Source organism: Periplaneta americana, chromosome 3, assembly GCF_040183065.1.
Source record: "Periplaneta americana isolate PAMFEO1 chromosome 3, P.americana_PAMFEO1_priV1, whole genome shotgun sequence".
In the NCBI taxonomy this organism is placed as follows: domain Eukaryota; kingdom Metazoa; phylum Arthropoda; class Insecta; order Blattodea; family Blattidae; genus Periplaneta; species Periplaneta americana.
In genome coordinates this window covers 81626655-81651978 of record NC_091119.1, presented here as the reverse complement: position 1 = coordinate 81651978, position 25324 = coordinate 81626655, and the positions used below count along the sequence as shown (strand labels likewise).

At 35.2% G+C, this 25324-nt stretch overlaps 2 protein-coding genes across 3 annotated transcripts in view; one reads left to right on the top strand and one right to left on the bottom strand.

Annotated features, from left to right (window-relative positions):
• LOC138696221 (chitotriosidase-1-like) overlaps positions 1–25324 on the bottom strand; it is a 58386-nt gene that overhangs the window by 32269 nt on the left and 793 nt on the right. The gene's annotated exons all lie outside the window — the stretch shown is intronic.
• Positions 4719–24940, top strand: LOC138697122 (chitotriosidase-1-like). Its single transcript, XM_069822709.1, has 9 exons — positions 4719–4834; positions 14430–14621; positions 16218–16315; positions 16392–16523; positions 18328–18455; positions 20199–20301; positions 21452–21637; positions 22619–22732; positions 24688–24940. Exons 1-9 carry the CDS (start codon positions 4762–4764, stop codon positions 24808–24810), a joined length of 1149 nt encoding a protein of 382 aa, XP_069678810.1. The 5' UTR covers positions 4719–4761; the 3' UTR covers positions 24811–24940.

The window sequence follows — 25324 nt, the reverse complement described above, 5'->3', positions numbered from 1 at the left end:
TGCTTTAGTTGTGATCCGTTTCAAGGCTTCCTTTACGTCAGATTTCGTAATGTATGAAAAGTGAAATTTTTCCCTTGAGGGTATTGTCCGTAGGTTTAAGAATTCAGCGATTGTCTGTTGTTTGTCAATGGGTCTACGGGTTGTAGTGTGAGTTTTTGTAAAGTGATCACTGAGAAGTTTAGGCGTAATAGATATCGACTATTGATCAGACTTTTTTATTCGATAGATATTGGAGGAAAAAATGGGCGTATAAGGGTACAGTACATCAGTTATTCATAGAATTCAAAACGGCATATGATTCGGTTAAGAGAGAAGTTTTATATAATATTCTTATTGAATTTGGTATTCCCAAGAAACTAGTTCGATTAATTAAAATGTGTCTCAGTGAAACGTACAGCACTGTCCGTATAGTTTCTATCTGATGCTTTTCCAATTCACTGCGGGCTAAAGCAAGAACATGCACTATCATCTTTACTCTTTAACTTTGCTCTAGAATATGTAATTAGGAAAGTCCAGAATAACAGAGAGAGTTTTGAATTGAACGGGTTATATCTGCTGCTTGCCTATGCAGATGAAGTGGCTATGTTAGGAGAAAATCCTAAAACGTTTAGGGAAAACACGGAAATTTTACTTGAAACAAGTAAAGCGATAGGTTTGGAAGTAAATCCCGAAAAGACAAAGTATATGATTATGTTTCGTGACCATAATATTGTACGAAATGGAAATATAAAAATTGGACATTTATCCTTCGAAAAGGTGGAAAAATTCAAATACCTTGGAGCAACAGTAAGAAATATAAATGATACTCGGGAGGAAATTAAACGCAGAATAAATATGGGAAATATCCGTTATTATTCCACTGAGACGCTTTTGTCATTTAGTCTTCTCTCAAAAAACCTGAAAGTTAGAATTTATAAAACAGTTATATTACCGGTTGTTCTATATGGTTGTGAAACTTGAACTGTCACTTTGAGAGAGGAGAACAGAGGTTAAGAGTGTTTGAGAATAAGGTGCTTAGGAAAATATTTGGGGGTAAGAGGGATGAAGTTACAGGAGAATAGAGAAAATTATACAAAGTAGAACTGCACGCATTGTATTCTTCACCTGACATAATTAGGAACATTAAATCCAGACGTTTGAGATGGCCAGGGGATGTGCAAATCCAGAAATACATATAGAGTGTTAGTTGGGAGGCTGGAGGGAAAAAAGTTTTGGGGAAGCCGAGACGTAGATGGGAGGATAATATAAAAATGGATTTGAGGGAGGTGAAATATGATGGAGAGACAAGATTAATCTTGCTCATGATTGGGACCGATGGCGGGCTGCTAGTCAAAGCAGCTAACACATCATTTGAAAATTACAAACACTTTCATTATCTTATCAACATGTCGTCTACAAACAACCTCTACACAAGACAAGAGACTTGTGTAAGAAGCTGTAGTAGCATTGCGATCAAGTGGCCACTATCGTGGAAGATGTGATAAGTGAAGCACTGACTGCTCACAAAAAAATAAATGCACAACACGCCGATTTACGTCACTACGGACTTCATCCAGTCTATTCTTCTTGTATACGAGGATCGAAATGTGGGCGAAGACACTTAAGTTGCGGATATTGTTCAATCTCGATAAATTTATACCGGATACGCCATGCAATTGATAACAATTTTAGGCCTACCAATAAGACAAATAGAGTATTGACGTGTGGACAATGTGCAGCCTCAAGAATATCATCTAATACTGTTATAGCCTATACCTTGTATATTCCTTGAGATTTCTTAGACCAAAATCAAAATTTATGATATACCGCGAATTAAAACGTATTGACAAGAAATAGCTACAGTCAGACACAGCGAAAATCTCCTGTGATTCTAAAATGGAATTTGCACTCACTTGATCAGAAAGTTGACCGATTGAATTCATGTATCTATCTATACTAATAATAAATCTGTAGCCGAAATTTTTCTGGTAATTTTCTATTTTCCAAAAATAATTGATCCTAACTTGTATAATTAACCACCCTGAAACCGAAAATCGCTTTTTTGAAATTTTTGTTTGTATGTCTGTCTCTCTGTCTATCTGGATGTTTGTTACCTTTTCACGCGATAATGCCTGAACCGATTTATATGAAAATTGGAATATAAATTAAGTTCGTTGTAACTTAGAATTTAGGCTATATGGCATTCAAAATATTTTATTTATAAGGGGGGGGGTTATAAGGGCGCTTGAATTAAATAAATCGAAATATCTCCCTTATTATTAATTTTCATGAAAAATGTTACATAACAAACGTTTCTTTAAAATAATTTCCAATAAGTTTTATTCTGTGCAAAATTTTGATAGGACTGATATTTAATGAAATAAATTATTTTTAAAATTACAATAACAACGCCATCTAAGGCAGTGTAATGAAAAAAAAAAAAAAAAAACAAATGACTTCGTCTATAAGGGGCCTTGGACAACAACAATCGAAAGATATGAAACATAGCCTACAGAGAATGTTTCTGTATTTGCATGAAGTAATATCGGAAGCTAAATTAACCGATTTGTATAATTAATTATTAATTCACCATTGGAAACTGTAGTTTCTCTAGATGGACGTAATGCTATAATGTTATTACAGTAACTTCTGAGTGAATGCGGGACAGATAAGATTAAAATAGCTTCTTATACACCGAAAACTTGATAGGCTATTCTTGTAATATAATATAATATAATATAATATAATATAATATAATATAATATAACATAATCAATACTAATAATAAATCTGTAGCCGAAATTTTTCTGGTAATTTTCGATTTTCCAAAAAATAATTGGTCCTAATATATATAATTAACCGCCCTGAAACCGAAATTCGCTTTTTTGAAATTTTTGTCTGTCCGTCTGTCTGTCCGTCCGTCCGTCTGTCTGTCTGTCTGTCTGTTACCTTTTCACGTGGTAATGCCTGAACCGATTTATATTAAAAAATTGGAATATAAATTAAGTTCGTTTTAACTTAGAATTTAGGCTATATGGTATTCAAAATATTTTATTTATAATGGGGGTTATAAGGGGGCTTGAATTAAACAAATCGAAATATCTCCCTTATTATTAATTCTCATGAAAAATATTACATAACAAACGTTTCTTTAAAAATAATCTCCGATAAGTTTTATTCCATGCAAAATTTTGATAGGACTGATATTTAATGAGATAAAATGAGTTTCAAAATTGCAATAACAACGCCATCTAAGGCGGTGTAATGAAATAAAAAACAAATGACTTCGTCTATAAGGGGCCTTTGACAACAACAATCGAAAGATATTAAACATAGCCTACAGAGAATGTTTCTGTGTTTGTATGAAGTAATATCGGAAACTAAATTAACCGATTTGTATAATTAATTATTAATTCACCGTTGGAAAGTGTAGTTTCTCTAGATGGACATAATGCTATAATGTTATTACAGTAACTTCTGAGTGAATCGAGGACAGGTAAGATTAAAATAACTTCTCATGCACAGAAAACTTGATAGGCATTCGTTTCCTGTATTTCCTAAAATAATTTTTATGACCAAATGAGTGGTCTCTAGATCAAAATGGTCGCAATTTAAATTTGTTAATACAATTTAAATTAAGTAACATAATAAACGATTTATCCTTCCATCAAACACGAATGTTCCCTGGATCAAATGTCCTATTTTAATTATGTAATTACTTTATATTTATTTCTAACGGGTGCAGCGGAGCGCACGGGTACGGCTAGTTATTAATAATTTATATATGTCAAGCATGCACTAAAGTTCTGAATTCCAATCGTGTTAAGAAGAGTCCGGCACCCTTGCTCTCTCCTGAAGTCTTGACATATGTGCCTTGATACACGATTTTGAGCATAGACAGTACAGACTTGGTAAGACAAGTCACATCATATGATTATTATTAATTGTAGACCTGCCCGGAAAAGAGTATAATATCAAATTAACGAAACAATTAAGTGACTTCGGTAGAAAGAGTAATTTTGAAACAGTCATTTATAACAATAAATTATTGCATCCAATAACTGAGTTTAATACAACTCGAAGTAAAAATGCATAATAACTCAAAAGTAAGTATATATATAGTATGGACACAATTTTAGGCTCAATACATGCAAGGATGATGATGATGATGATGATGATGATGACGACGACAATTTTTACGTTGATACAACGACTCATGTCATTTTAATATTTTTAACAATAGCCTGCATATCAACTCCCCGAATATTTCACTCTTTATTACATTTCAAACATTGGTGATATGAAGTTCATATTAGGCCATTTAACTATTTATTATTATGATATTCATTTACTAGAATATTGAAGAAATCCAGAAATTGACGTTACAAAATTTAACATTTTATATGGAATGACCCTACTGGAGCCTGAAACTGCAAACTTTCACAAATTTTAACTAATTTACGTTGGAAACTTAACATCAAGAAGTCCTAAGTTGTTGCATTACCCACTTTGATTCTCTGGGATTGCACAAGAATATATATTTTCTAACTCTTAAAGGATGAGTTCTATATCTGCAGTGGAAGGTTCAAGAAGTATTGTTAATCACTGTTTCCGTTATTGATACAAGTTTGCGCACTTTGAAAGAGATTTGAAGTACATCTACATCATCAGCGTCTGATTGTTTGTTAATCATGAAGTGTTGAGTGGCTTACATAAGATCCCATTTGTACATAGGCATCAACAAATAAGTTTTTCCGTACACATCATCTGACTTCCAGAGCAATGGCGTCTATCTGCAGCTTCTACCTGATATTCTTCATTACGATTTTTGTTACTGGTTTCCAGGCATCTTCAGGTTGGTAATATAATATTACATTCATTTATATTCTACTTTGTCTCTATACTAAGCACTGAAATGACAGTATTTCGATGCTGCGAAGGAAAAATTAAAAAATTGTCATGTCATAATATTTTTCTTGCACCCACAATAACGAGAAAGCATTATCAAAGCAGTATCCAGCAGTTATGAATCAATTAGTCTGGGAATCTTTCACAAGAATAGTTATTTATGGTGCTTGTGAGGTAAGTGTGTCTTTATTGCGCGAGTGGAAAGATTTAAGCACGAGGCGTCAGCCGAGCGCAATAAAGACACGCTCACAAGTACCATACGTAATTTTATCTATGACCATAACAAAAAAAAAAATCTATTTTATAAATGAAAATGTGTTGAAAAAAGTCCTCATATAATCAGATATCATGGCATGGATTTTAGAATCGATACGCATACTAAGTAGGTTATGATGAAGGAGGCCATGAATAGTGAAGAATGGTATCCAAGGCGTTGAATAAATAACAAATCATAATAAATTATATAATTTTAATATCTTTTTTCATTTTAAACGTGTGTTTTCATCTTTTTCAAGTTTCAGGGATTATTTAGAAGCGTTCACGGGACTAATGTGATTAAAAATAATTTCACATTTTCCTTCTGTAAACTTAAGAGTAGACTAATAGCCTATTAAAACGTAATTTAATCATCGTGTCTGTTTACCTCAGTTGAGTAAGGCGTGTTGTTATTAAATCCAATAAATCCAACTTCGCCGGTTCGAGTCTCCTCTCTCCTTGCTTTCCAAAAGGTAAATTACGAAATAAAAATAATACATATTACAAATGGATGTAATGCACAATTTACGACGCACTGATAGTAGTAGTTGGTGATGGTAGTAGATAGTGAATGTGGTAATAAAGAAGTAGAGGTAGTGATATCTAGTAACTAATATATTAACTTCTTGAGTAATAGTTTAATTGAAAAGTGGTATATATGGGGTCCCGGGTACTAGGAAAATACTAATGAACTGTGAGGTAAAGTTTATTTCACTAGTGGAATAAGGTAATGTTGAATAAATTCTACCTTACAAACGCAAAAGTACTTAGTAAACGCATGTGTTTTGTTATGGTCATGGATAAATGAATTTATTTGCACTCAACTTACGTCTATTACTGAAATAATATTATAAAATAATTTTTCACTCTAAATAGGAGATTTCTTGGTCACAAATGAGAGTGTTAAATGAAAAAAGATTTCTCTATATGCTATTGATTGTCTTTTATACTAAATTAAACCTTCAGTATGAAATCTCTTCATACAGATATGTTACTAACTGAAAAGTTATTCATAATTTACTTTGAAAAATTTACTTAATCTTAGCACTTCATTAGACACAGTGAGAAGTTATTTAAGTGCTCTACAACGTTTTATATAGCTTTTATTATTCTTTGTTATATGCTATAATTTCTCAGCAACATTTACTTTACATTATTTACTTACTAGAGAATGCACTTACTTACTTACTTATAAATGGCTTTTAAGGAACCCGAAGGTTCATTGCCGCCCTCACATAAGCCCGCCATCGGTCCCTATCCTGTGCAAGATTAATCCAGTCTCTATCATCATATCCCACCTCCCTCAAACCCATTTTAATATTATCCTCCCATCTACGTCTCGGCCTCCCTAAAGGTCTTTTTCCCTCCGGTCTCCCAACTAACACTCTATATGCATTTCTGGATTCGCCCATACGTGCTACATGCCCTGCCCATCTCAAACGTCTGGATTTAATGTTCCTAATTATGTCAGGTGAAGAATACAATGCGTGCAGTTCTGCGTTGTGTAACTTTCTCCATTCTCCTGTAACTTCATCCCGCTTAGCCCCAAATATTTTCTTAAGCACCTTATTCTCAAACACCCTTAACCTATGTTCCTCTCTCAGAGTGAGAGTCCAAGTTTCACAACCATACAGAACAACTGTTTTATAAATTCTAACTTTCAGATTTTTGGACAGCAGACTGGATGATAAGAGCTTCTCAACCGAATAATAACATGCATTTCCCATATTTATTCTGCGTTTAATTTCCTCCCGAGTGTCATTTATATTTGTTACTGTTGCTCCAAGATATTTGAATTTTTCCACCTCTTCGAAGGATAAATCTCCAATTTTTATATTTCCATTTCGTACAATATTCTGGTCACGAAATCCAACAAGATTCACTGCTCGCCTCGCACAAATCTGGATTACATGAGAGATAGTGAGTGGTTTCTATGGCTGCGAAGTGCGCAATCTGCGAAGGTTCGCAGAGAGGCCTCGCAGCGTCGTCTCGGACCGAATCGCGCGGCCGGATTTATGCGAAGCGCGCACTGCAAGACCTCAGCAAATAGCTTTGGTTCTAGAGGGAAGAAACAATGGTGGGTGGTAAAGAAAAGTTGTAAATTCACATTTTTTCACTCCTTAAATTTAAAGGAATTCACAACTTTTCGATTATTGGTTCTATCTCCCTATTCAGGTGAGAAAATAAGAGGTAAGAAGGGTAGCCTACTCGTCGGAGTCGTTACAAATACCTGTTCTACTTGACTAACCAACTATAGATTGTAAAGAGGGGAATATAAAATACGTAAGAGATGAAAAACAAACATGAGGGTTCACAAGAACGGATATATGAATAAAATACTGACGTATCTAGAAAAAAATTGAAATTAGATAGCCTAGATAGAGTAGAAAAAGACAGTCTACTGATCGCAAATACTGTGCATGTAGCAGTAAAACCGTATTAATTCACTGACAGTGTTCGTCCCAACGACAGATCCTTCACTGCAAATCTAGCATTATTCAATCTTCCATATTTTATGCCTTCTTCTTAGTCTCCACATATGTTTCAAATATTTTATATTGTGTAACATCTGATAATTATTTCTGCTCCGAACTTCTTTTCCCGTTCACAATTCCTTCCAGTGCATCTTTCAGTAGGTAGCTTCTTCTCAGCCAGTGAACAAACCAATATGTTATCTGTTCACAGCAGGGATGTTAAATCGCCTGTATTACGTGCTCATACTACAAGCATTACAAATCCAACAAGATTCACTTTTCAGCAAGATAAAGTGCAAACATCGCTCTTAAGGAAATGGTTTGCAGGTTCTTGAGAGTACGCAGTGCAGGCGCTTTGATAACCCTGGTTTACAGCTTTTTAAAATGAGTCCAGTACTCATTATTATTTTCAGGTGTGGATTCTAATTTAGTGGCTTTCTCTTGAAAACTTGCTTCAAATTTTCTTCTTTCTCTTCGTTCTTCAGTTTATATATATCCAATTTCGTCACAAGAAAAATATTAGAATTAGATACATATAGCGTTGACAAATAATCTAATGAAGATATCACTGTCTTCTCCACTAATAATGCAGGATAATTTTGGCTTATTCTTTCAAAAGTAGCAAGACGGTACAATCCATTGGACATAACAAGCGCTCACCAACTGATTCACGCGAACTCGCAGGATGAGAAATCACACGCTTCTCAGCGTCATTGCGAAAATGGTACGCAGGGTCGGGGTTGGTTTTTCTGAACCGAAGCATGCGAGGTGCGAGATGCAAGGCCCGCATCGCACAACTCTGGACTACACTAGAGATAGTGAGTGGTTTCTACAGCTGCGAGATGCGCGGTCTGCGCAGCGTCGCAGAGAGGTCTCGCTGCGTCACCTCGGACAGATTCGTCCGGCCGAATTTGTGCGAGGCGCGCACTGCGAGGCTTCAGAAAATAGCTTTGCATCTAGAGGGAAGAAACAATGGTGGGTTGTATAGGAGAGATGTAGATTGGATTATTTTTACATTGCTTAATTGTAAATGAATTCACAACGTTTCGTAGAATGGTTTTATCTTCGTCATAGGCGAAAAAAGGGGAGTGAGAAGTTGAAGATCAATATGAGAGTGCACATAAACAGATAAATAAAGAAAATAATTAAATATATGGGAAAATAAAATTATTATAATTTAGATATGTTGAGTAGGGAGGGAGAACCTCCATTCACGTCCACGTCGTGGTCTCCGGGGCAGTGTAATTTGTGGTTACACTGAACAAATTTTTATATTTTATCTTGCTCGGAAACAAAAATAGGTACATATTACTAATAATTATGTGTACCCTAAATCTGAATTTAAAATCCAAATTGCCCCATCACGTACCATTTTCCTCGGAAAATGAATTTAATTTTTAATGAAAAACTTGTTTTTAATTTTTCACTGCTTCTGGTAAAATGACAACACACTTGGGGTTCAAAATGCCTCATAATATTTGAAAAATTTTTACTGGATACAAACATGATGTTATATAGTTTAAAACAGAACAACAATAAAAATATTTCATGCATATAATGAGAAAAATTTTGAAATTTGAACTTACATTAAACGAATTTTCTGGATCACTTTTGTTTATAACTAGACCCGATACTTTCTTTTACAACGAACCAACAATAGTTTCCAAGCATCCTGGATGATGATCTTCCTTTCTATAGTCTTTCCATTTCAGATATTTCTTGATGAACTCTTTTCCCATGCTCCTCGCTTACCGCTCCAAGGTTGGGAGAAAAGAAATTCAGATGAGAATGTAAAAAGGGTATTTTAAGAGACATATTACACCCCATTTTCTCATATGCACGTGACATGAATTCCACAACAAGTTCTATGTAGTTGTCTGACATAGAATTTCCAAGGAAATTTCAGCATACACCTTTAAAAGCACGGCATGCCATTTTTCTGTAATGGAAAGTTTTTCCTCAAACAAAGAGTCAGCCATAACTTTGTGAATTTGTGAACCGATGAAAATGCCTTCTTTTAATTTACCTTCACTCAAACTGGTAAACTTTTCTTTTAAATACCGAAAACCACACCTTTGTTTATTCATTGCGTATACCTCACGATGAACTGTTCTGAAATTTACTGAATAGAAGGGACCAATATCTGTTAATTTATTACGAGAACAAAATAAAATGCCAACAACCATAAGAAACCGGAAATAAGTTATAAACTCATAAAATGCATTAGCTTTAGTTTTGGTTTACAACCTCCAACCCGCGCCAGACGTTTCCTGGGGAGCGCTTATCGAAAAATGAAATCATAGTATCTCTTAAAACCCTTATGTGATACGAAGGAAAGAGATGCATTTTCAGATTCAGCGCACACAAAACCATAAGGAACACATTGTTTTAAGTCGGAGCAAAATTCTTATTGTTCAGTGTTATAGAAAACGGGAGAGAATGAGAGCTTGGGTCCGTTCCTTACAAACCGGAATCCTCTGGCTATGGGGTCATAACTAGATAGAAAAGCAGACAGGTTTAGAGGTTTTAAGGTAACAGTCCCACCACGAAACTCACTCATTGAGGGACTAATGCCCTAGTCTGAGGATATTTTCAAATACTCGAAATTTTCAGGCAAAAAGTCGGAAGCGGTGGAGAGACCAGCTTTTAATCAGCGTTCAGTCTGAAGCGGAACAGACGAGAAGGCCTAATCCAAGATAATTAATGATGAGGATAGTGATGATAATGACGATGATGATGGAGTAGGGAGATAGTGTCTACTGGATACAAATAACCGTGAATCTAGTAGTAGAATAGCATAGGGAAGCGTAAATCTGTAGAAAATGTGTAAAAAAAACCGGCACTCATACCTCAGGAAGGTTTAAACTAGGTCGAAGTTTTCAGATGTCCCCATCAAGCAACCGAGTTTAAAACCTCCCTGACGTGTGCTGAGCTATCATACAGCAATATTAAAGCTAAATAGAAAATATTACAACGCCCTTTCACGTGATTCGTTTCGCAGCCGGAAGATTTAGGTTAGTTTATTTTACGGCTCTTTATCAATATATTATGGTTATTTAGCGTCTGAATGAAGGTGATAATGCCGGTGAAATGAGTCCGGGGTCCAGCACCGACAGTTACCCACCATTTGCTCATATTTGGTTGAGGGAAAACCCCGGAAAAACCTTAACCAGGTAACTTGCCCCGACCGGGAATAGAATCTGGGCCACCTGGTTTCGTGCCAGACGTGCTAACCTTTACTCCACAGGTGTGGACCACAGATCATAGAGAACTCTAGTAAGTACATGGGTTGATTGGAGCATGATAACTGGTTAGCAGGCAAATATGCCACTTCAATCCGTGGGAAAGAGTGGTCAGAAAGTTGATTATGGATATAGTAAACGGTTGGATTATCTACAGAGAAATACATGGACGAGACTACCTAGACCTACTTAGAATCCGATGATACTTGGCTGTTCAATATCTCAAGATGTTTTCGAATTGCAAGAGAATGAGGCGCCCTATTTCATCACCTCGAGGAGTGAAATTTGATATGAGGTTTGATAATAGAGGTCATTTCATGGCAAATCGACCCTCTCAGAAACACTGCCGGATGGAATGGTGTAAATGGAGACCAGTAACATTTCGCAAGAAGTGTGATGTAACGCTCTGTCAAAGATGCTTTGAGCCTTACCACACTTGGTAAAGACAGATATTACTAAAATAAGTGTGTTTCATTATTGTTGCAGCATTGTATTGTTACATTAGTTACTAAAACCGTCATAAATAAATTTATTTATATTGGTGTAAATATTTCTGGTTATAATACATTAAATATACAAAAATTATATTTACTTTATTGCAAATGAATACGCAGATATCATAAGTGCCCAGAGGTCTATTTATAGACAGGGTGATATTCAACTACTTGGTGCACAGCAGAAGAAACAAAATATATTCTTGACATCTTATGGATTAAATTTTTGAAATAGATACACTGTTCTAGTTTTTTAAATAAAAATAATTTGGGCTTTAATGGGTTAATTAAATACAAAATTCTATAGAAGAGATCCCTTGAGACTCCAAAATAACTTTTAAATTTTGTTTCACTATCAATCAGATGGCGGTTTACAAGAATATTGTAAGCACCCTCGCTTTTCCTATTCTTGAAGATATCACTGTCTTCACCAAAAAGAATACAGGATCATCTCCTCTTCATCATTATCTTCCTCTTTCATCATTAGCAAACAGGTGACGAGATCCACCATGCGCTCAGCGACTGATCCACGCGATCTCGCAGCCTGAGAAACCACAAGCCTCGCAGCGTCGTTGCGAAGATGGTTCGCAGCGGCGGCCTCGCATCTCGCACGTCGCATGCGTCGGTTCAGAGAAACCAAGGCTTTAAGGTATTCAGACCATATTAAATAATTCACTTTGCTCTTCATCCAGGAATAGTACACATAAAGTGACATAAGCTTTTGTATGGAAAATCTGGTCATTTCTAATTCATTGGTAAAAAAAAAACCTATGTTTATACATAAGTTCACATAAACATTCTTTGACACTACAAGTAAGACAGTTCCGATTCCATTCCTGAAATGGAAAGCTCAATTTGTTGCTTTGGCTAGGTCATGCTCCAGTGCTAATGAACCAAGTAATCATACCGCTAATATAATCATAATAATAGGTTCAATCATTCAACATTTTCTGCTAAAAGGCAGGTCTTTCATTTCAAACCCAGCATTCTCCAATCTTTACTATTTTTCACCTAGCTCAGTCGGCAGAGGCACTTACCTTTTGATCCAGAGCTGCGCTCGGGGTAGGTTCGATTCTTGCTTGAGTTGATACCTGGTTGATCTTTTCCCGAGATTTTCCCCAACCGTAAGGCGTATGTTAGGTAATCTATGAGGAATCCTCGACCTCATCTCGCTATCACCAATTCCATCGAGGGAGTGAATGAATAGCTTCCTGGGTCGTGACTGGCCAATTTCAGTTTTTCCTTCTTTTATGGTTTCCTTCAGTCAGATTGGAAATTTGCATAATATGATTCATCACCGCCTTAATCATCAATATGACAGACATTTAAGCGATATCTAAATCAATTACACGAACACAAGCCTCGTATAACACACAACAACAGAAAAAAACTCAACAAACGGCTTTCAGATAATACGCTACACAAAGGTCCTACACGCGATATAACCGTAAATGTTGAAAGAGTAGACTATGTAATTGAACACATATGAATAATAATAATAATAATAATAATAATAATAATAATAATAATAATGCAACTATGTACTGTGGGTCCCTATCACCACGGCATAACGCGTCCTTAGGTTGCGAATAGAGGAGACGAATCCAGATGTGTAAGGTAGTTGCGAATACGTTGAATAAACAGTCGCGAACAAGAGATAAAGGATGGTCCTTCAGCTTGAGGTTGGACGAAGGACTAACAACCCATCACAGTAAAAATAAAGCTTTTTACGAAACTCCAACATATTAAGGCTCGGCAAAAAAGGCATATGACTCGGTTACGAGAGGAGTTGTATATAATATCCTTATTGAATTTGGTATTCCAAAGAAACTAGTTCGAGTAATTAAAATGTATCTCAGTGAATGGTACAGCAGATTCCGTATAACTACTTGAATTTTGCATGGATGCATGTGTAAGTCCTTATGAAGAATTCTTCATATACAGGTATTTGACAATCCTAGTGAATTGCATGACGACGGGCGAACGTAATGGAATTCTTATGGCGTTGATGTTTTCCGGGATACGTACAGATCTTTGCTTATCTGGAGAGTTCTTCTTTAACGCAGAACCAGTTACTTCAAAGTTCTGAATCCGGAATTTTATTGCATGGGTTGATGGTATTGGATCATTGAGATGGTTATTGTAATGACGTGGAAATAGACGTTGTGCAGCAATGAAACTATCATTATTTTTGTAATATGCCTTAATAGCAAACATACGTTGTTCACCCGTCGAACGATCCATTACAAACAAATGCTATCGAATGAAGAATAGATTGTTGCGCGTAACAATTAAAATACCCGACAACAGCCGAAAAGACACGAATCTAAAAATCGCCCGTTTCATTGGCTCACCTTGCATATGTCTATGTCTAGTGAACAGAACATAGTATAAAATGGAAATATAAACATTTAAAATGTATCCTTTGAAAATGTGGAAAAATTCAAATATTTTGGAACAACAGTAACAAATATAATTCAAACTCGAGAGGAAATTAAACGCAGAATAAATATGGGAAATGCGTGCTCTTATTAGGTTGAGAGGATTCTGTCATCGGGTCTGCTTACTGTACTGTTGTGAAACTTTGACTCTCACTATGAGAGAGGGTGTTCGAGGATAAGGTTTTTAGGAAAATATTTGGAACTGAGAGGAATGAAGCAACAGGAGAATGGAGAAAGTTACAGAACGCAGAACTGCACGTATTATATTCTTCATGTGACATAATTAGGAACATTACATCCAGGTGTTTCAATTGGACAGGGCATGTAGTACGCATGGGTGAATCCAGTAATGCATATAGTGTGTTAGTTGGAAGACCTGAGAGAAAAAGACCTTTGGGGAGGTTGAGACATAGATGGAAGGATAATATTAAAATGGATTTGAAGAAGATGGGATATGATGGTAGAGACTGGATTAATCTTACTGAGGACAGGTATCGATGCGGGGCTCATGAGAGGGTGGCAATGAACCTCCGGGCTCTTTTGAAAGCCATTTATAATAAATAATGATAGTGGAACTTTCAGCCATTAGTGTCTGTTCTTACTTCCGATTTATTCTAAGAATATCTCTATTTGCAGCTGCCTCAGACAAGTCTGTGTTCTGCTACTTCGGGTCCTGGGCTACTTACCGAGGAGGAATCGCCAAATTCGAAGTGTCTAATATCGACACTACCCTGTGCACACACATGGTGTACATGTACACAGGACTTAAAAATGGAGTGATAGCCTCTCTCGACGAGTACAACGACTATGAAGAAAACTATGGAAAGGGTGAGTATAATACACAGAGGAAACCAGAAATGCAGTGTTAGATTTAAATGCGTTTTACATTGCTAGATACTCCTAGTGATGATTGTGTGTTCGTCTCTTTCCGACACTACAATATCACACATTCCTGTTTTTAAATGTCTTTACTTTCATTTGCTACTCCTCATGGCTTCTTTTGAACATTCTTATGTGCATTTTCTTTCATAATTTCATTGAAAATATCATTGATTTTTAACTTTCTTATTACATGTCTTGTAACAAGGATACGGCGAAAACTTCACAACTTTTAGTTGTCTGTACACCATAATAACCTACATAAGAGATTGTTTTCATTTGAGTACAGCTAACTCCCCTTTGACTAAGGTTCTGGGTGATATGTATAGCTTAGGACAGAAAAACTTGCCGATAGCATAAATTGTATCTTCTAATCGAAATATTTCCGCTAGACAAGTATGATTCACACTAGTAACTTGCATCTTATCTTACCGGTATTCCTAATGTATCTGTAACGAGAATACATATGTACTCGTGCCAGCAACTATACATCTCTTCTTATGTCGCAAGTACAATAGTCTGCATGACACAAACGTATGAAATGTTAGAGTATCAGTTTCTATCTCTCTCTCTTTTTCTTTTTTAGTTTTTTCATTAAAAATCAGAAAATATGACCCTATTTAAATCAGCTTGTAATATATCGTGAAAATGCTTTGTGACCTTCATGGGGATTATGTCTTTATAAAAAAACGACAAATATTATTCTGCTTTAATTAGGTCTTAATATTTCTTCTTATAGATGTATGGTGTCTACATACTTTTTCCACGAAATCAACAGATCGAAGTGTTAAATCGTCTACTTTATGGGACAAAATACGACGAAGTTAGGACAAAATGACGTGGTTTTGCAAGTTACAGTACGTTAATGGTATTATATTATGTTAAGATTTTTATATTTCAGAAATAAAAGACTAAACACATATTATAATTAACGTATAAATGAAGAGTAACTCTTATATATGAAATAAAAAAATACCGGTAGTGGGTAAACATTAGAATTCAAACCATTACCAACCAGTACTACCTTGGAAGCCTTTGAACTACGTCTACCATCTAGCATATTTGTTACGAGCTACAGCGACATCTGGGGCAGCTGCTTCATTCAGCGATATGACCAGCTACTTTAAAAAATATAAGAGAAACACTTTATACTAAGAAGTTTAAACCATTTTCCCCCAGAAACGCTCATATAAACTCGGCTGGAAACGAAGTGAGACGACGTTGGCTATAAAAAAATTACAAGACTAGGGCAAGCTTTCTGTCCTAAGCTGTACATCTATTAATTATCAGACAGTACGTCTCACTTGACGATATGAGTCGGAGGAAAAACAATTGTTTGTATACATCTAAAGTCTGACTAGTATAACATGTTACTAGTCAGAGATGTACACAAAGGAAGGCGTAGGAACTGACCACCCTACTCCATTATTTCCTGACTTAGTTGCCTCATGACTGATGCATTATTGGTGTCACTTATGAGATTCCAACCTGCCTTCGGACAGTTGACTAAACAACAACAATTGACTCTTCGTAAATCTTTTACAGGCAACATTAAGAAATTCGTCACTCTGGCTAACAACGGTGGTGTCAAGGCTCTGGTGGGGATTGGCGGCTGGAATGAAGGCTCAGTGAAGTATTCGCTGGTAAGAGATACTAATTTTTTCAGTATTAATTCAGGGCAACACTACGGGTTGATCACTTTAAGTCTGTTCCATGCAGATGGCGGCGACGCCTGCCAGTCGGGAAACCTTCGCGGACAGCGCAGTGGCTTTCATCCAGAAGTTCGGTTTCCACGGTTTGGAGCTGGACTGGGAATATCCAACTGCGAATGGCGGAAGCGCTAACGATAAGGTGAGAATATCTACGTCATTAATCAAACAAAATTGTATTATCAACTTAGACGCTTCTATAGTCTACAATATCTTCCCTAGCTAATTCTCGACTGTACAGTGGTTTGAATGTCGCTTAGCTGTGCGTGATTGTCCGATAATCTGTTGGACGCTTTTCGGATCATAAGAATAATGTTCTAAATTATGTTATGGTGCAGGCGTTCTCAACCTGGTGCGTTCGTTATGCGAATAAAAATGTGCTCGCGAGCACGAACGCTCCTGAGGTTTTTTTCCAATTAAAAAATTTGTTGTACAGCCGAAACAAATAGTATTCCTATTCATCCATTGTACTATTTTACTGACCTAATAGGCCTTCCAGCCTTTCATGGTGTATAACCCCTTTGAATTCAGTGTGGTCTTGATCAGATAAATCAAGATTATTCAAGAGAATACTATGGATGCTCGTAAGGAACTTCAATTGATAGATCTCCAGTCCTTAAAAGAGCTCAAATATTTGTTTCAAAAGGAACAATTCATAGCATTTGGGGGGCAGAAGATACAAATGCGTAGTGTTTCTTTCAAATGTCTGTCTGCATTAGGGACAACCAACTTATGGGAAAAAAAACTTCTCACTAATGAAACACCTCAAGAACAAAGGACAGTCACGATTAACGGATTCAATCTGCAAGACTGTTTCTCCTTGGACATCACCAAAATTCTGAGTCACATTCAAATTCAAGTATATCTTTACCCTGGCGAGTGTTTTAACATTTTATTTATTTATTCATTTGTTTCTTTGTTTGTTGTTTTGTTATATGTTTATTTATTTACTTATTTACTTAGTTATTAAATTATTTATTTATTTATTTATTTATTTATTTATTCATTTATTCATTTATTCATTTATTCATTTATTCATTTATTCATTTATTCATTTATTCATTTATTCATTTATTCATTTATTCATTTATTCATTTATTCATTTATTCATTTATTCATTCATTCATTCATTCATCCATTCATTCATTCATTCATTCATTCATTCATTCATTTATTTATTTATTTATTTATTTATTTATTTATTTATTTATTTATTGTTCTATTAAACCTGTTCTATTTTAGATTTTATAATGCTCGCTCATTTAGAAACACGTGAGGGCGTTGCACACAAACTTCAAAAAGTTGAGAACCCCTGTTGCAGTGCAATCTTCATGTGGCGAAATCTTTCCTGGATTCATTAACAAGATCTTGTGAAAATATTTGTATCTCCTGAAGTAACCTTTCTTCTAATACTGTATGTCGTGGCATTATTGTCTTTTGATTATCGCCTCGTGCAAAAATATTTTGTCTTGGTTTTCCTCATTAAGTTATTGTAAATCTCAATTTTTAGATTTGAAAGATGGAGAAAACCAAAATTCTACACTAGTTTCTAATGTTATAATCTTCATTATAATCGCATTTGTTGGGAAATTGAAAATAGGACGACTTCATCTTGCTGCACAAAATACCATTAAGTATATTCCTATCAATTTACTGAAAAATGTAATCAATTTGTAATTCACACATGTGTCAGAGTTCACTATTCCCTCTTTTAACATCAGTCTAATGTTTGTATGATGATATCTGTTAAACAATATGTTACTGGAGTTCAATAATTTAATTACAATAACAATACCTAAAAGAAGGAAACAAGGAAATATTGCAGCTTATCTATGACATAGTATTATTAAATCATCTGCAGTAAATGTTAATATTTGACACGTTTTGATATTGTCTTTGTGACGACACTATATTAATATTTACATTTCTGATTGTGAATATTTCAGGGAAACTACGTTCTCTTACTTCAGACGCTATCCGAGAAGTTCGCTGCAAACAATCTTATCTTGTCTGTTGGTGTTGCTGGCTCACCTAACGTCGCAACGTCTGCTTACGATTTTGCAGCAGTAGCGAAGTACGTATTCACACTTCTTGCAGCTTTTGAGGCCATATCAACACTCTTCAACGATAATCATATTAAGTTAAAATGTCTTAGTTTTAAAATCACTCAATATTTTCTTAAACTGTCAGCATATTCTTTAATACCAAACTCTGCTGGTATTCAGCGAAACTGTATTTTGAAAAACAAAACAAAGCAAAAAACAAAACAAAAAATCTTGCAATGTTCAGTAAAACTCAGTCTAATATTAAGTTAAACTGTTAGTAACTTGTAGAGATCCAAAGTCTTCTCATGGACTATTTGGTTAAAATATTCTATTATTTAAAATAGCTTCGTTGAAATATCAGCTCCTTGTCGATGAAGCGCTCTAAATCAGTGTTACCAATTCAGCGGTTTTCCCGCTAAGTCTGGCGTTTTTTTCAGCGTCAGTTTAGCGGGTAAAATATATTGAATTTGTATTACTAATTTAGGATTATAGCGGCTATTTTAGCACTCACAGCGGAAAAATAATAGCATTTTACATTGACAGTGTAGCAATTTAGAGACTTCGGCACTGTTTTAGAGCGGACTTCTAAAAAAAGAGCTGGCAACACTGCTCTTAAACAACGGTGGTCAATAAAATTTATACTGAAGGAAACAACTGAGAACAAAGCTTTCGGGTTTAAGTTACATTAGGAGAGTTGTAGCCCTAGTAGATATAAGGACGATGTTCAAAGACTGCTACTCATCATCGTAATCATCATCATCATCAATAATAATAATAATAATAATAATAATAATAATAATAATACTAATAATAATAATAATAATAATAATAACTCGAATATCTATGACATGTCTTATTTTATCCTGGTATCTTTTTACGAACTTAAGTTAAATGAAACATATTTTCTGAACACTATACCCTATTGGTCACATAAATGCAGATTTTATCATATTTAACATCAAAACATATTTGACTAAAAGAAAATTGTATGAAAGTGTATTTTTGATCATATTACAACTCCAAGTACTACTCATACATTTACTCAAACGTTGTGTCAAAAAAGCAAGATATTTCGTTTACGTTTGGTTATTTATTTTGGATTTCCTTTTCTTAGGAATACTTTCTGGTTAAATGAATTTCGAAAGCAAGGATTCTCCAGCAGTAAGTCGCCAAACACATAAGATCAAAAGAATGTTAGGAATATGGCCAGATTGTTGCTGATCGGTCTCGCCTTCACCTATTTCAACCCTCCCGAAAACGTGACAATTAAGAAGTTCCAACCTCGGCGTTGCCATATAGTAATTTATGAATAGTCAATCAATTTTTAACATAGCTGTGATAGAATTAGTCACGCAGGGGACAGATGTTGGACATATTCCATCCCTCTTTTCTCCCTTTTTTGTCATAGTGCGAATAGTCCGCTATGCCCAATACAAACAGCTAATATTTACAAAAATAATTCTGTATAGGCCCTAATGATTCATGAAAATCGTTCCTTAGTATTTTTTTTTCGCAATATTTAATTTGTTTTGCGTTAGATTTTCAAGTTTTATGTCATACTTTGGTATTTTTAGGGCTACGTGCATTCATATTTCCAGAGGTTTTTGGTCGTAGAAAACCAAGGCACATTAATAATAATAATAATAATAATAATAATAATAATAATAATAATAATAATAATAACAACATACATTTATATACTCTAAACCATTTACTAGTCCATGCAATGTTAAAATAACCTCTTAAATGAAATGTCTTTGAATGTGTTGCAGATATGCGGATCACATTATTATATTCAGTTACGATTACCATACAGCCTATGACGGGATTACAGCGGTGAGCGCTCCTCTCGAGGCCAATGATCAACTAAATGTGGTAAGTACGAGTAAATAGATACTATTAATGCTGTAAGTTAATGTTGAGTGAAAACGTATCTATTATTCAGAAATGTTCGTGAAGATTATCTTTAAATATTTATTTTACACATTTCGGCTCTTTCATCAAAATTAATTTATTGTGCAGTTATTCACAGAAAGAGGCGTCTGTAAGGTTTCCGAGTCTTGCGATCAATAAATAATTGATAAGTCAGTATCATATTCTAATACAGCGTTGACAGACACAGCCTAAACGGAGCGGAGCGCTCCACTATAACTCGTTGCGTGCTCCGGTGCTTCCACAGACATAAGCAAGTTCACGCTCCGACTGGACGTCTCTAGCACCACAACCGGTTTCGGAGCTTACAACTCTGACACTACTGTTCTAATAGAATGAGACTCTCTTGATGTTTTTGACTTCATACATAAATAGACTGCCTCCGTGGTCTGTTGGTCAGCATGCTGGCTTCCAGATCAGGAGGTCCTGGGTTCGATTCCCGGGCTAGGCTCTCGGTGAATTTTTCTTAAAGAAGAGGAATTCCCTGGGTGTCTAGAGTCTGGAAATTTGTGTGATTGTGAGTGTGCCGGGTTAATATAAATTAACCAATCATCACAATATAAAAATACGTCAGGACTGTCGCTGGGCAGTAACCTGAACACACGTTTCAGCGTCACATTGTTGACAAGTAACTCCATCTGTTAGCACAACCATAAAGCATCTAATAGATGCTATAGAGTTACTAACAACAAATGAAAAATGAATACAAAAATAAAATTTCTATCTTGTTGGCATGTATTCCAGTTGTTTGGCCTGTACGTACTTCATTTAAAACATAATTTTTCACTTATTTTTATTAGTAGTATCTTCCGTACTTTTACAGCGGATCGAAATTTGTGTCTGGACAAGAAATTTTGTACTTTTATTTTCCTTTTGCATATGGCCTGTCCTGAATTAGTCTAATAAAGAGCATAGAACATACGGTCACTTGAAGAAGGAGTTACGATTTTTCTGACTTTTCAGCCTTGGTTCTACTTTCTCACAAGAGTGATAATGGAATGCCCCAAAGATTCAAATCCTTCAACTTCATAACGGTGCAGACAATTAATTTTTTCTAAGCCAAGTGCTATTCCTCCCGTCTGTGTTATTACAGGATTTCAGTGTACATCAATGGCTTGATGCTGGTGTGCCTTCAGACAAGATAATCGTCGGTGTAGCATTCTATGGACGTACAAGCCACCTAGCAGACCCAAGCAGACATGATCTGGGTGCCCCCGTCACTGGGCCTGGAACTGCTGGACAATTCACGCAAGAAGCTGGACTTCTCACTTACTATGAGGTAATACAATATGCTGTATCGATGGCTTCTTTATTCCTTGTGTCAATGTTTAAAATCAATATTCTTGACTTGTCAGAAAAGTCAAAACCGACAGAAAAATATTGTCTCCATCTGTGTTTTCCTAGAACACATTCTGAAATATGTTTGAACTTTCCTTTAATTAATTATTCCAATTATATTCACTAGGTAGGTTCGCAGTACTCCTGAGGTAACATTAATAACCAAGTTTCAAAATGGTACATAATTATATAATAGGGCCCATTGATCAGGGAGAGAGTGAAGTTAAGAAAGGCAGAAAAGACATAGGGGAAAATCTCTGGTAAGGTTAAACTGGCGGAAGTGACTGCATCCTCTGTGGGGATGATGCACAGACGAACGAGCCCAGAAGCTGTAAAATGACAGTCCTATCACTACGGTCTTGTCCAGAACAACGCCCGTAACGTTGTCAGGAGACATTTTCTATACTGGCAATTTAAAGAAACTATGCTTGATAAGAAAACAAAGAATTTTTTTTTATTTTATTGGGTTATTTTATGACGCTGTATCAACATCTAGGTTATTTAGCGTCTGAATGATATGAAGGTGATAATGCCGGTGAAATGAGTCCGGGGTCCAGCACCGAAAGTTACCCAGCATTTGCTAGTATTGGGTTGAGGGAAAACCCCGGAAAAAACCTCAACCAGGTAACTTGCCCCGACCAGGATTCGAACCCGGGCCACCTGGTTTCGCGGCCAGACGCGCTGACCGTAACTCCACAGGTGAGGACACAGAAAGAGAAAAGGATACACGATTAGATGTTGGGAATAAACTACAAGAAATGTAACGAGTCTCAGCATCAAAGAGAAAGAATTAGAAAAGTAGGCCTAAAAATTCAATTAGACACCTTGTATTGTAACTACTCAAATAACGAAGACAAATAAATTGTAAAATATTATTATAAATTCACCATATTTTTCATGAATATGTTTCTGTTTTCTACAGTACTGCACATATCCATATTGGACTGTTGAACGTAGTGACGACCCTCTGTACACCTACGCGTACCATGACTCTGAGTGGATCAGTTACGATGACCCTCAAACCATAGAAGGAAAGGTAGGCCTATGTGTTTATGTATTAGAATGTTGGTTAAAAATTTTGTAACGAAGAATTCGTACTTTTAGGCACATTTGAAAAATTATACCTTTTGACGATTGTTCTCCATATATGATAAAAACCCGAAACAAACTACAAGAGAAACACAACTTATTTCCAATGAACTCTTCTCCTTCTCATTCTTCTTCTTCTTCTTCTTCTTCTTCTTCTTCTTATTATTATTATTATTATTATTATTATTATTATTATTATTATTATTATTTAAAATATACCTACATAATAATGTTTGGTTGATATTTCTAGTTTCCTGAACAAATCCAATAACATCTTTGTTTAAATTATGACCTATTATATTTCTGCATTCATTAATATGTTCTGTAATAGTACATTATGCAACGAGCCTATAATGATAGTAATTAAGAAGCGAGTGTGGATGTTTATGAAACGAGCGCTTGCGCTCGTTTCATAATTTTCATACGAGCTTCTTAATTACCATTATAGGCGAGTTTCATACGACTTTTTATGCTCGACCATATTTCTAACTTGAAATTATTCATTTTATTTGTATCTAACTGACCTTGAGCAATACCTCGTAAATTGTGAGATGTGCGCAGACGCGAAAGTATTGATTTTTTCCGAGGAACAGATGTCCCCATTGACTTTGATAGCCTATAAGAACCTACAGAGTAAACTAAATATTAACTTTGATATAACATTGAAATTAAATTAGATATTGAAAAACGAGATGACAAATTGAATTTATTTGAATATTATTTACAATTAACGCTAATTATTATAGTAACAGAACATAACCTTCTGCGACAGTATTGGATTTCCAGCCTCCGTGACTTTTCGCTAATTCTCTTTCGATTGCATATCCGAGAATAATCGATACTTGCAAAGCTGACTTGTCATTGGCTGAACACCTGTAAGCTGACTTGTCATTGGCTGGACACCTGTACTTTAATGAGTAGGTGTACTTTAATGACATGCATTAAAGGACTGCTACCAGGTGTATAATTACTACATTTCGGCATGGTCGAGCATAAATATATTTATATCAACTTCTCGTCGAATACATTAACGATTAAATGGGTAAAATGTTTTGTACCAATTTTCTGTTCGTAAAATGATCACCTCTGCAGTTAGTACTGCCCGTCTGAGTGCTTATGTCGAAGGGTCATCGGAACGGGGGAAATAACGTGAAAGTGATTTACTCACAATGGAACTCTTTTCACCTCTGTCGAAACATGTAGATGTGAGACCCGCAGTCGGCGGCTGGTCGACTTTGAGTCTTCATGAGCTGTCACCCACGGATTATTATTATTATTATTATTATTATTATTATTATTATTATTATTATTATTATTATCATTATTATTATTATTATTATTATTATTATTATTATTATTATTATTATTATTATTATTATTATTGAAATTAACTTCCATGCACAGCATTCATTTGTGTGCAGGTATCAGATAAGTTTTCACACTTTCATGATATTTTTGTATAGTTATATATGTGGAATAAATTCCTGCTCCCTGCAGTAATTTACGTTGAAAGATGTCTGTTAATGCAATTTCCAAGCTCTGAATGTATTACATTAAAGCTCATACTGTGTAGAGATTTCTGTGCAGTTATATTTTATGTTAGATTAGTTCAAGCTCTCTGCAGGTATTCTTGTTATTGCAGATATAAAGTAATTCCCTCCGTCTGTAGATTTTTCTCTGCAGTTCTCAATAAGATTGTTTCCGAATTCTGAAAATTTTTTCATACAATTTTCTGTCAGATTACTTCTGATACTCCTAGACATTTGTGTATGGTTACGATGACGTGAGATTCATTCTTCACACCCGCACACATATTTTATTTCAGATAAATATGCATTTTATTTCTTCTCAAAGCCTGGTTGAGTTTCCAGTTTAATGTTAAACTACTGTCTCTTGTTATAGAGACAATATATTGTCAGCAACAGCTTGGGAGGAATGATGGTGTTCTCGCTGGAGCCTGATGACTTTGGTGGTAACTGTGGTCCCGCCTATCTACTGCTTAATGCTGTAAACAAAGGACTTTGACGAATTTAATGTCGTCGTACACTTCGAAATAAATTGAACAGATTAATTATAGCTGTACAATACTCAAGTTACATTTGCAAATGTATATTAATTTAGATTATGTGACCTAATTGTAATAAATGCATATAATATTTAATTTTGAGTGTTGTTCATGGATACTGCATTTCCTTTATTATTTTTATTTTCTAAGTTTATACAGATGCTACACGTAATTTTAATTACATTTAAAATAGAGATGTGGTGAGTATCAATTGATAATAAGCGTGCTATGCTGCAGGAAACATAATTTAGCCGAATATGAAAACGTTGGTGTCGGCAAAAACAAGATAAAACACTTCTGTATCAGACGAGAAGTCAGGAATTTAGGAATTTAAATTTATTTCTAGAAATGCGATGTTCATATAATAAGTACAATATTAAGTATGTGACAGTTACACAGTAATTAATTAGATAGGCCTCATTATCTAAAACCGCTGAGATACAGAATATATACTATGTTTATTATTCGTTACAG

Excerpts from the sequence above, each read along its gene's own strand:
- LOC138697122 (XM_069822709.1), top strand. The coding sequence starts at position 4,762 with ATGGCGTCTATCTGCAGCTTCTACCTGATATTCTTCATTACGATTTTT. Across the intron at positions 14,622-16,217 it reads TGAAGAAAACTATGGAAAGG|GCAACATTAAGAAATTCGTC; the intron begins GTGAGTATAATA and ends AATCTTTTACAG. Across the intron at positions 18,456-20,198 it reads GATTTTGCAGCAGTAGCGAA|ATATGCGGATCACATTATTA; the intron begins GTACGTATTCAC and ends AATGTGTTGCAG.